At 48.0% G+C, this 12,535-nt stretch overlaps 2 protein-coding genes across 4 annotated transcripts in view; one reads left to right on the top strand and one right to left on the bottom strand.

Moving 5' to 3' along the window:
* The window catches only part of LOC103739789 (tubulin polyglutamylase TTLL5), a gene marked incomplete at its 5' end in the record, with an annotated part of 285,878 nt that extends 276,814 nt beyond the window's left edge, over positions 1-9,064 (top strand). Inside the window, 1 exon segment of one of the 3 annotated variants that reach the window (XR_003850716.1) lies at positions 8,759-9,064. 3 annotated transcript variants of the gene reach the window in all.
* Tgfb3 (transforming growth factor beta 3) overlaps positions 1-12,287 on the bottom strand; it is a 27,549-nt gene extending 15,262 nt beyond the window's left edge. The window contains exons 1-3 of the mRNA XM_008840247.3: positions 10,826-12,287; positions 1,504-1,667; positions 1,087-1,216 (exon numbers count right to left, since the gene is read on the bottom strand). Coding sequence (XP_008838469.1) covers positions 1,087-1,216; positions 1,504-1,667; positions 10,826-11,177 — 646 coding nt within the window. The 5' untranslated portion in view covers positions 11,178-12,287. The remainder of the gene's footprint in view (positions 1-1,086; positions 1,217-1,503; positions 1,668-10,825) is intronic.
* Between the last annotated feature and the right edge of the window lie 248 nt (positions 12,288-12,535).

The raw sequence follows: 12,535 nt of genomic DNA, 5'->3' as shown, positions 1-12,535 counted from the left end.
GTGTGTAGGTAGTAGGTAGGTGCACCCATGTGGTGCAATGCCCACAGAGGTCAGAAGAGGACATCAGATTCCCCTAGAACTGGAGTTATGGGTTGTTAGTGCCATGTGGGTGCTGGGAATCAAACCCAGGTCAGAGCAGTCAGATTTTATGTGTATGAGTGTATTGCCTGTGTGTAGGTAGGTGCACCCATGTGGTGCAATGCCCACAGAGGTCAGAAGAGGACATCAGATTCCCCTAGAACTGGAGTTATGGGTTGTTAGTGCCATGTGGGTGCTGGGAATCAAACCCAGGTCCTCTGCAAGAGCAGTCAGTGCTCTTAACCACTGAGTCATCTCTCCAGCCCCGAATCTGTGTAAGTTCTATGTCCACTGCACTGCTCAGTCCAAGCCCCTGCCACACTTGTCCAGGCTGCTGCAATGCTCCCTACGTGTTTTCCCTGCTTCTTCACTTTACTGCATGGCAAAGAGAGGCTCTTCTATAGATGTAAGCCACATCACTGCATCCACATCCAAAGCTTTCATCATAGCATTCAGCGTAATTAGAGCGAATCCAAAACCTTACCGTGGCCTGGCACATAATTGACCCCACTCACTGTGCTCTGGTCTGTTCACTGCTGCTACAACAATCAAACAGGCTTGCACCTAGAGGCTTGAGCCTTACTGTTTCTTTTGCTTAGGACATGCTTCTCATTATCTGGATCTCAATATCGGAATCCCTTCCTCAGAGAGACCTCTCCTAAGCATCCAGGGTTGGAGCACCCAGCCAGCCTCACCTTGGCTCTTTCTAGTTTCCATAGCATTTATCACTGTCTGATATCCCTGCTCATCAGTATGTTCACTGGCTTATTATGTATCTCTGCCACCATAATGAAAGTCCATGAGATCTGGAAGCTCACCTGTCTTGTTCACTGCTGAATCCCTGGGGCCTGATTTAGAGTCAACATTTAATGGCAGAATAGAGGAAAAACAAAATCAGTGATAAAGCTAGCCTTGAACCCAGATCTGTGACACCCCCAGTTGTCTCCTTTTCCCATTCCTGAGGGATAAAAGGAACCTGAGGTTGCTTTGAAATGAAGGTCAACCTACCTCTTCGCAACAGCCACTCACGCACAGTGTCAGTGACATCAAAAGACAGCCACTCAGCAGTGCCCCGAGTGGGCAGATTCTTGCCGCCGATATAGCGCTGCTTAGCAATGTGCTCATCAGGTCGAAGTATCTACAGGGCAGAGAAAGGAATGAGTACTTAAGGCCAGGACAGGGCACCAGGGATAGGTCCTAAAGCACAGGGCAGGTGAGCAGAACAATAGCCAGTCAAAGGCTTCTAAATGCCATGCCCTTTGTGCACCTCAGGGAACTCGGTCCTCTTAATGACAGAGGAATACAGAGACTGAGGCTCTTAGAAGCCAGATCCAGACCCAAGTCTATCAAACCCAATGCCCAGTGGAGGCCAGACATGGTGGAGGTGCTGGCTTCCAATGTGTAGTTTCTGGCTGGAAGAGGTACCTGGAAGAGCTCAATCCTCTGCTCCGTGCGCTTGGAGCTGGGGTTGGGCACCCTCAACACCCGAAACTCTGCCCGGAACAGATTGGTTCCATTTTTCTCCACTGAAGACACATTGAAGCGGAAAACCTTGGAGGTAATTCCTTTGGGGCAGACGGCCAGCTCATCTAGAAGACAAAGCAATGAAGAGAGGTATAGTGAGGGAACAGCATGCTGCCAGTAGACAGGTGCCAAGTGGCCGCAGTCCTACCTGGAACCTCCCTGGAGGCTTGAGACCTCAGACCTGAAGGTGGAGACACAAGAAAGATTCTGGGTGACCCAGCGTCATACAGAGTCCTAAAAAAGGAACAGAGTGACCTTGGAGCAGCCCCAGAACATGTCACTGAGACTGGACAGTCATGTATAATTGTCCCTTCCTCCCACTATCTTGATACCTCAAAGCTGCTAAGCTCTCCAAACAAGTTTTCTTAATATTTCAGAAAATACAGATTCTTAGTCAGGCCTGGTAGCACAGGCCTTAATGACAGCACTTGGGAGGCTGAGGGGGGAAGGATCATGAATATATATATTGGCTGGAGAGATGCTCTGCAGTTAAGAGCATTTGCTGCTCTTCCAGAGGACCCAAGTTTGATTCCCAGTCAGAAAGCTCATAACCACCTATAACTCCAGCTCCAGGGGATCTGACACCCTCTTCTGGCCTCCATAGGTACCTGCACATGTGCGCATATATATATATATGTGTGTGTGTGTGTGTGTGTGTATGCATACACATAAATAATAAAAATAAACATACATAGAGCAAATACTATGAGCCAAGCATGGTATTACTGATAGGAAACCACAGTCCTGCTTTCCAGAGGATAAGTGTTGGGGTGAGGTGACATGGACCCAAATTATAAGACCAGAGAGAGCCTTTGGTGATACTGAGGCGTGGCAGCTAGAAATGAGGAGGGAACAAGGCCGGTACTTCATGGAAGGGGTGACATCAATCTGCCTTGCAAGAGGACGAGCAGAAGATGAGGGGTGGGCAAAGGAACTGTACATGGAGGGACTGCTTGAGGCAGAGGCAGGGAGGAGAGAAAATACGGGAGAGAAAGAGGGACACAGCTACAAGGCTGCAGCCCAGTGGAAGAATGTTGAGACAGTATACTGGGGGCTACCTGTAGGGAGACGCACGTGTTGGACTCAGAGACTGGACTTCATGCCATTGATACTAGGGAGCTACAGAAAGTGTTTGAACAGCATGGTGACACAATCAATACTATGACTTAGACCTAACTGGAAGGAGGTTTATATGGTAAGGACTCCACATCTTGTGTCTTTTCTTCAATCCGAAAGATCTAGCTACCTTCAACTCCTTTCTCTTTAAGGGTCTCTATCATTGACAGCACATGCTATGTCAGCCTGTGTCACCCTACCAGTCTCTTCATTCCTGCCCAGAAGGTAACAGATGCTCTCCAAGGCTTCAAGTCAGACAAAGGAGAGCAAAGGCCTCTGTCTTTCCTCTGCTCCTGTGTCCTTTACAACCTATTACAAGGTCTGAGAGTATTAATACCCAGAGAATACCTTTCTACACAAATGGTAACAATAGCCAGGACTTGAAGTTCAAGCTCCTGAACCTAGATTCCACATATAATGGGCATCGCTGGAATGAGCTCATAAGCACTTGGAGGGGTGGGTTAGGAAGTTACAGACAAGGCAGGATAGATCAGAGACTGGAAACCAGCAAGCATGCTCCTGATCCTGGAAAGGATGAGTGGGAGTTTCTGGAAATTGCCATCTGGTGGGCCTGACACTGGTTGTTAAAGGAAAATTAATGGAACAGATGTAGGAAACAAATGCGTGAATATCAGCTAATGAAGCCCTGATAAATAATTGGCCTGGAAGGAACAAATAGTGCCAATTATTCTCAAAGTCAGTCCAAATAGACCCAGAGAGCAGAATCAGTGATAGCCGTTTTCACATGCATATGTTCCAGGAGCTGCTGGGGATAGAACCCAGAGTCTCTCATACACAAAGCACACATTTAAAAGAGATTTTTTTTTTTTTTTGGTCTTTTTGAGACAGGGTCTCCCTGTAGCTCTAGCTGTTCTGGAACTCACTAGGTAGGCCAGGTTGGCCTTGAACTCACAGAGATCCACCTGCCTCTGCCTCCCAAAGTACTGGGATTGAAGGCATGTGCCACCACGCCTGGCTTAAAAAAAAAACGTTAGCTTTAGTTTTAATTATGTGTATATGTGTGTCTATGTGTGGGTTTGTATACATGAGTTCAGGGTCTAGGAAGCCAGAAGAGGGTGTTGGATCCCCTGGAGCAGTAGTTACAGGTAGTTGTGAGCCAGTTGATGTAGATGCTGGGAACCAAACGCAGGTCCTCGGCAAGAGCAGCATACATTCTTAACTCCTGAGCTGTCTTTCCAGCTCCACAAGACACACATTTTCTAACTGAGCTGCATCTCCAACCCAAGTGATAGCAATTTCATACATAAGTTTATAAATTTGTAACTTGGGATATGGATAAGCTACTTGGACAGATGATCCTCTCAATGACTTGAAAGAATTGGGTTTTGAAGAAGAGGTCATCAATCTGGCCTCTGCAGTAACTGTCTGCAAGGGAGCCTCAAGGGGAATCAGGGCAATGCGCACCTTGCTAGAAAAAGGTGGAGGGGAGTAGAAAATGGTACCTAAGTGGGGAGGGCCAGAGCAGGGTGGACGCAGTGGGCAGCCAGGAAACGGAAGGTGTACACTGAGAGAGTTCTCAGGACACCCTGATATGGTATCCACCTTTCTTACTGCCCATCACTCATATACCTTCGCTTCAGGGTAGGTCCTCATAGTGAAAATTTTAAGGTGCTATCAAGAAAGTGGGGAGGGTCATTTTCCATTATTGGATCTATAGATTTCTGACAGTATTGGAAAGACATTAGGAGTCATTCATTCATTCTATGTGACCTTCCTCAGATTAAAAAAACAACCAATGTGGGGGCTGGAGAAATGGCTAAGTGGCTAAGAACACTGGCTGTTCTTGCAGAAGATCCGGGTTTGAATCCCAGCACCCACATGGCAGCTAACAACTGTCCATAACTCCAGTTCCAGGGGATCCAATGGCCTCTTTTGTCCTCCGTGGGCATTGCACAACATGGGTGCACTTACCCTATGTGCAAGCAGGCAATACACACCCGTAAAATAAAATTTAAAAAAACAATGTTTTAAAAAGTCCTGACCAGGGTCACACATGAAGTAGCTGACACAAACGAACTGGCACTCTCAAAACAAGACATGGCTGCAACCGTTAGTGACTATGAAAGAACTCCTGGGGGCTGGAGAGATGACCAGTGGTTAAGAGCACTGACTGCTCTTGCAGAGGACCAGAGTTTGCTTCCTAGCACCCACATGGTGGCTAATAACCATCCATAACTTCAGTTCCAGGGGATCTGACACCACCTTCTGGCCTCTTCAGGCACTGCATGCATGGGTGCACTTACATACATGCAGACAAAAAACACTTATGCATATAAAATAGAAATTAAAAAGTAAAGAAGAGTTCCTGGGCTGGGAAGCAGCAGAGTGGCAGAGTGCTTGCCCAGCATGCATGAGACCCTGGATTCAATCCCCAGCACCATCCAAATGCAAATAGACAAAGAATTCCAGAGATCTAGAAATGTAATAAGATTGCCTCAAATATACCAGGGGCTGGAGAGATGGCTCAGCAGTTAAGAACACTGACTGTTCTTGCAGAAGACCTGGGTTCAAATCCCAGCACCCACATGGCAGCTAACAACTGTCCTTAACTCCAGTTCCAGGGGATCCGACCGTCTCTTCTTGTCCTCCTTTGGGCATTGCATGACACAGGTGCGCTTATCTACATCCAGGCATAGCAATCATACACATAAAAATAATAAAATATTTTTTAAATTAAATATGCCAAATAATCATGTTCTAAGACAGGCATGGTGGCACACACATGTAATCCTAGCACTTGGAAGCAGGAGCATCAGGAGTCTGAGGCCATGGGCTGGTAGGATGGCTCAGTGGGTAAAGGAGCTTGTTGCCAAGTATGATAACCTGAGTTGGATCCCCAGGACACATACAGAAGAAGAGAAAGACTTCTGAAAGTTGTTCTCTGTGTGGCACACATACAAATAAATGTAATTAAAATTTTTAAAATGACTCAAGTCTGAGGCCAGTCTGAAGTAAGGCCCTCCTATGTAAAAAAAAAAGAAAAGAAAGAAAAAGCAAAAGCTTAAGCTAACTAGTAGACTGAATTAAAGTGTACAAAATAGCTGGGTGTGGTGGCGCACGCCTTTGACCCCAGCACTCCGGAGGCAGAGGCAGGCAGATCTCTGTGAGTTCAAGGCCAGTCTGGTCTACATAGTGAGTTCCAGAACAGCTGGGGCTACAGGGAGATCCTGTCTCAAAAAAAAAAAAGTGTACAAAAGAAATAAGCAAAATATGTAATGTACTGCCTTACATTTTATAGAGTCTTTATTAACTTGTCTGCCCCTAACAACACCTGAGAATAAAGAGAATATATAAAATTTATGTTAGGAATAAGAACATAGAACATCAGAAAAGCCAAGTGACAGTCCCATGTCACTTGAGTGGTAGGTGGCAGAGGTGGGGTTTGAACCCAGCTGGAATTTAACTATATCCCATTATTGAAACTGAGACCCTGGGAGATTACCCAATGGAAAAATATTAATAGTTTCATCAACAAAATGTGGGAGGATTCCTCAAAACAGCCCTAGCATCCAACATTACCTCAGACCTGAGTCAATGACCAGAGGCTTTGTGCCTAAGCTGTGCTTTTACCACCAAGAGCTGGGTGTGGGGGTCTGCTATTACAAATTACATTCTGACCAACTGTTTCCACACAAAACTATATAATGATGGATACCCTTCTCTGTATTTTGCTTTAGGAAGTAAATAATACCCCCTTACCCCAACCCCTGCAAAATGCACGCACAGTATTCATGGAAAACCCAGGACATCACATGCTTAACTAACTGCCTCTTACAATGTTTTCAGACACCTGGGCTGCCAGGTGTGCCTTGGCCTGCATGCCTCGTTTTTGTTGGAGTCAGTGAAGGAGCAGTTCCTGACTGAGCGACAGAACCACCTGAAGAGTGTTTAAAGCCAGTGAACTCCTTCCCCACTGCCCAGTGACTGATTGTACTGGGTGGGTCCTCAGCAGTTTTTTTCAAGTTCTCCAGATGATCCTCCTGTAGTCAGGAGGGAGAAACATAGTTTATCATTTTCTGCTAAAGGTACCATGGCTTTAAATGTGCTGGAAGCCTGAGAAAGCACTGCCTGGATGGTTTTAAACGTTACATGGATTAACCCTGAAATGAATCTGATGTGTTGTTTAGCCAGTGTTTAAAAGTTTTGAATTAGACGCCAATAAACATTTTAAGCCTGTGTTACAAGTTGGGAGATTTCACAGAAACTTCCAGATTTTTTTTGCTCTCCTGGGACATGATAAGATATAGTCAGGCTGGACCTACATTCCTGAATACAAAATCAGCAGGGCTATGCTGTGGCTTCCTCTTCCAGCAGGTCACTGAGGCTCTAGGTCCCTCCCTCCCCTTGCCACATGCACCTACTTTCTCCATGACCCAGAGTACACAGTGTCCTGTGTGTTTTCTAATGGTGCCTGGGCCGTGGTTGTTGTTCTAGAATCATCTGCATCTGCTACCTGGTCTCTGAAGGCACTTGGATTTGCAGCCCCTCTAAGGAAACTCTTTGCCCCTGGATCACTGCATCCTGAGATTATTGAAACACAAGTTCCCAAGGATGACCCCCTATAACCCTTATTCTTTAAGGGAGAGATAGGACCTGGGTTCCATCTGGGCTCCCCTTGGAGAACTGCTGCCCTACTGTGTGCATAGCATTGATACCTAGGACATTTGAATTCTTTTAACATGAAATATCTTTTACTTTTCAGAATGAACAAAATCTACAGGTAACAGGAAATAAAGGCCAAAACACCAGCTTTTCTTTCTGTTGGGGAATTCTGAGTTTGCTGCTTGATTGAAAAACAAAAACAACCCCCCCAAAGAACCCCCCAAAACAAAAGTCTCCCACTAGACACAAATAATTCTAAGCCAGAAGATGAAAACGATGCCTACTCTGATAGCATCTTTGAATGATAAAGGCATGAAAAGATTGGGGACTGGAGAGATGGTTCAGTGGTTAAGAGCCCTTGCTACTCTTGCAGAGGACCCGAGTTTGGTTCCCAGTATCCACATGGCAACTCAGCCTTCTGAAACTCCAGTTCCAAGGAATACCTTGGACAAATGTGGTGCACATACATACATGTGGGCAAATACTCATACACATTAAAATTTTTTAAAATTATTTAAAAGAATTGAAAAGATTGTATCCTTCCCCACCACGAGTCATAGAAAGCACCCACTTACCTCCAATGACAAAGTCCTACCGAATTATAAAATTATGGAGTTTTAACCCATATTCCCCAGCAGATACCCAGGCCAGTCATCCCAGATGCAGTGACAAAATTCTTTCAAAGTGAAAGAGAGCTGAGAGATCACCTCACATGAAGAAACCAAGAGTCAGAGAAGCAACTTCTTCTGGCTGTGCTTGCTTAACCTGATTAAGACTCTCTTAAAAATAAAGGAAATCCTTTCGTTGACTTTGGGAGAATATTTGTGGTGTACGAATGTCCTGCCCCAAGCAGTAGGCAGAGCTAAGAACAAATCCAGTTATCCCCACATAATCTGCTACTGTGTGACAAAGGCGATAACTGCTGTCACTTCCTGGTTGGGTTAACTTAGGATTCGTCTGTATCATCAAGTTCTGCTAGAGCCTAACCTCTACTAGAGGTTAAATGTGGACCTAAAATGTACATTTTGATATGCACATTGCTGCTTAGTAGCATGCATTTTGCACATACCCTGTCTAGGTAAGAGCTCTTCTGGGGCAAATTACTTAACCGATTTCCCATGACAGGGCAGAGGCAGAGGACAGCTCTCTTTGCTCTTTCTTTGGTACCCCATCTCCCACAAGAAACTATTCTTTCCTCTATTTATCCTCTCTAGGGACCCCTGCCACCTTGCCCCATCTCCTATTATCACCTCCCTCCAGCTGCTCATCCACTAGGTAAAGGTGGTAACAGGAAGTGACAAAATGTGGAAGTGAATGTCATCTCTTGTCTCATGAGCCAGCCCCCAGCAGAAGCTCGAACCTTCTGCTAAGCAGCTGCTACTGCCTTCTTTGTACTGACTGTGCCTTGTGTGTCCAGGGTGAGCCAGCACCTGAGCAGCTGCAGGCTGGGCCCAGATGGCTGTCTGTTCAACCTCCGGATCACCTGTACCAGCTGCAGAGAGCCTGGGCCTGTTTCTTGTGTATACCTGAATGCCTCCTGTGGCATTTCCTGCATCCCACTGAGCACCGGCTCCACCTCAGCACCCAGAACAGAAACCTCACCGTACCAAGTTGGCACAGGTTAGACCACTGCTCCACAGCCCCCATGTACCCAAACCATCTGTAGCAGTTATAAGGTCTTGGTACTGCATCCTGGAAACTATACAACATCTGTGGTACTCTGCATCGGTTTTGCCCAAGGCTATCCCCTTTGGGCCCTGAGTTTCTGAACAGAATACATGTTTACACATACCTGTGTGGTTTTTCTTCCATGTGGTTCACTCTCTCCCAGCACAGGGCTCCAAACAGGATGAGCTCTCATGACTCAGAATCCCTCCTCCCTCAGACTCCTCCTCCTGACCCAGGCTATGAAGGTCCCAGCCCTACCGTCTTGTCCTCCACTCTCCTCAGACTTCTGCCAGCCGCAGACTTCTAACCTTCTCTGATATTTGTGACTATTATGACTAGCTTTGGTGGGTGACCAAGGAGTCAAGAGTTCAGCCATCCAGCACTGGGTGCCATTGGAAACCGCTGTCACCTAGCAGACCCTGAGCCAGCACCAACAAGAGGATCCTGGGTAGGGAACTCTGGGTCTGCTTCATTTCCAGCCTCCACTTCCCAGGGTAGCCACATCCTAAGAAAGGACACTCCAGGTCGTCACAGGAAGCTGCAGTGAGAGCACCCTCACAAGAAACGATAGGCATCTCCGACTGGTGCAGACCAAATCCCAATGGGCCTTTGCACCTTAAGAACTGGTGCCTACTCCTGTTCCTTCTCTCCAGCCAGGTTCCTTAAACCTCCTGCTGTTTGCTCCATGGCCACTCTCCTCCTGCCACCCTCTGGGCTCCATCTCACCCTCCCACTCCACCCCCTTGGGCACTGCCCACCTCCTAGCCCTGGCTGAAGTAACCAGGGCACCGAGGACACCTGCTGGTAAGAAAAGCAAACAGAGCTACTCCCTGAGTTGGGGCCATGAGTGGCTCACATTCCTCTTTCCTGGGCTGTCAGTTTCTCAACATCTGCCAAATTTCTCTCTCTTGTATTGAGGTTTTTTAAATCCCCGTTCAGTAAACACACATGACTTCCACACGTGTACAAACACACACAGGCGTCTCATCCAGAAGCTTTACAGCTCCTCTGCAGACAGCAGCCTCCTGGGAAGACACACCCAGACACACACATCCCGGCTGCCCCCACAGTCATCCCTCCCACCTACACCTCCATTGTACACAGATGCACAGGGCCATCCAGAGCCTTGACCCTGCCCTCCCACTAGCCTGGGAGGCCCCACTTTATACACATGAATGTGTCTCCTGTGTAACACGAGTCCACATTACCCCAAAGTCCACATAAATAGGAATATATATGTGTTGCCCACCCTTCATGTGGGTCATGTGTGTGCAGTAGACTGAAGGGCCTAGGCAGCAAGAAGCTGTACCTCGCCTGGACTTCCTAAATCTTGACAGACATGAACTTGGGGCAGGTACTCTGCTTCTTAGAGCTGGAAAGACTGAACTGGAGACATGTCATAAGGAGCTAGGAAAAGCAACAAGACATACCCAGACTCAGCAGATGGTAAGGGCTCTAAAGAGAGAGTCATTCTGTCCCTTCATGGCACCTGTGTGCTCAGTTACCTCTATGGCCACATGTGTGAGAACACATTTCCCTGGGTTTCACAATGCAGTTCCCAGTTAATATCCATTAAGGACATGTTGGGAGTTCAGCATACAGTTTGGCTCCAGAGCTCCTAGCCTCTTGAAGTGCCTGGCTATTACCAGAATATCTGTCTCCATTCCCACCCACCTACCCATCCACAGCTGCAATGGCTGACCTCCGTGGTGAACCCTGGGGCACCCTGCTATGTGGCCACCACCAGCCCCCCTCCGTGGAACTCCTATTCCAGTTCAACCCCTCCAGAGCAGACCCAGCAAGCATTTGGACTTACTGTGCTCCGCCAGCCCCTGGATCATGTCGAATTTATGGATCTCTTTGGCATAGTATTCCGACTCAGTGTTTTCCTGAGTGCAGCCTTCCTCCTTCTCCCCGTGCATCTCTTCCAGCAATTCCCGAGTGCTGTTGTAAAGTGCCAGGACCTGATAGGGGACGTGGCTCATCACCGATGGCTCAGGGGGGCTGGTGAGCCTGAGCTTGCTCAAGATCTGTCCCCTAATGGCTTCCACCCTCTTCTTCTTGATGTGGCCGAAGTCCAAGGTGGTGCAAGTGGACAGAGAGAGGCTGACTGTGGCCAAGTTCAGTAGGGCCAGGACCACCAGAGCCCTTTGCAAGTGCATCTTCATGTGCGAGCCTGGGAGAGAGGCCAGGGGGGCGGCAGGGCCTGGCGAGGAGGAGACCCCAGCAGAAAGAGGGAGGAAAACCAGGCGGCCTCCCCAGATCCCAAAGACTGAGGCTTGGCAAGAGGGTGCATGAACTCACTGCACTGCGAGAACTTCAAGACTTCCAGGAAGCGCTGGCAACCCCGGGCCGAAGAAGCGGACTGTGTGCCGCGTAGCGCTGGGATTCTTGTCCATGTGTCTAAACAGGTTCTGCTGGGCTCTGACTCCCAGCAGGCCAGGTGGAGGGCAAGCAGAGGGCTGGGAGGGGTGGCAAGGCAGCTGGGAGTGGGAAGAGAGCTGGAGTTTTTCCTTAGGTAAAAATAAATAGAGCCGATATCTGATATTGCCAAACGCTGCTTGGCAATGAGGAGAAAGTGGGTATTTTAAAGAAGATGCAGAAAGGCCATGGCTGGGTCCCCCAAATCACAAACTTTGCCTTGTCCTGAAGGAGAATAAGAGAATGCAAAAGAAAAGGAAAAAAAAAAAAGAGAGAGAGAGATTGCTTTAAAAAAAATCACCAGTGAATATGTGGGGAGCAAGGCTGGGCAGCGGCTGGCCAGCTAGATGTGGGGGTAGTGCAGGACACACTTGTCTCTCGGACACGCCATTCATGCTTTCCCTTTTGTTTACACTTCCTCGGGGGCTTTCTAAATGACTTTGTTCACGCTGCCTCTCCTCTTCATTGGCTGGGATGTGGAATTATGTGCAACTGGCAGGCAGGGAGGACAGGCCTCTGGAGAGCAGCCCCGATAATCCACTTGGACCCACGGTCATCAGCATCTCAGCTTGTCTTCTCCCTCGGCCATGGCTTCTGTCCCCGGCTTCTCTTAAAAAAAGAAAAAATCAAAAGGAAAAGAAAATAGAAGCCGATTCACCGCAGCCTACGCCGGAATGCCTTACTCCTTCCTCCGCAAGCCTCTTCCCGTCTCGCCTCTTTGGGGCTCAGTCCCTTACACTTGGCCCTCCGCTTCCCTCCCTTTCTCTCTCCACTTCTCTCTCTCCCTCTCGCTCTTCTCCCTCTCTCTCTCACACACACATGCACACACACTGCTTTCTCTATTTCTCTCTGCTGAAATTTTATACCTCCCTCCCATGACGTCTCGGCCTGGGGTGGGGGAGGGAGGGAGGGACCAGCGCACGCAGCCTCTTTTGCTGCACGGTTTTAATGTTTTAAACAGGCACAGGAAAAGCCGAGCCTATTTGAAAAATACTTTGCGAGTCCTCTCATTCGACGTGGTAACTGAACTCCCCCCCCCCCCTTTGGAGTCAGTCCTGCTACACGTTGGTGTTTTTTTCTGAAAAGTTCCCCCCGGCGCCCCCCC

This window comes from Nannospalax galili, unplaced genomic scaffold, assembly GCF_000622305.1.
Source record: "Nannospalax galili isolate Female #2095 unplaced genomic scaffold, S.galili_v1.0 scaffold330, whole genome shotgun sequence".
NCBI lineage: Eukaryota > Metazoa > Chordata > Mammalia > Rodentia > Spalacidae > Nannospalax > Nannospalax galili.
This window is presented reverse-complemented; position numbering and strand designations above follow the sequence as displayed.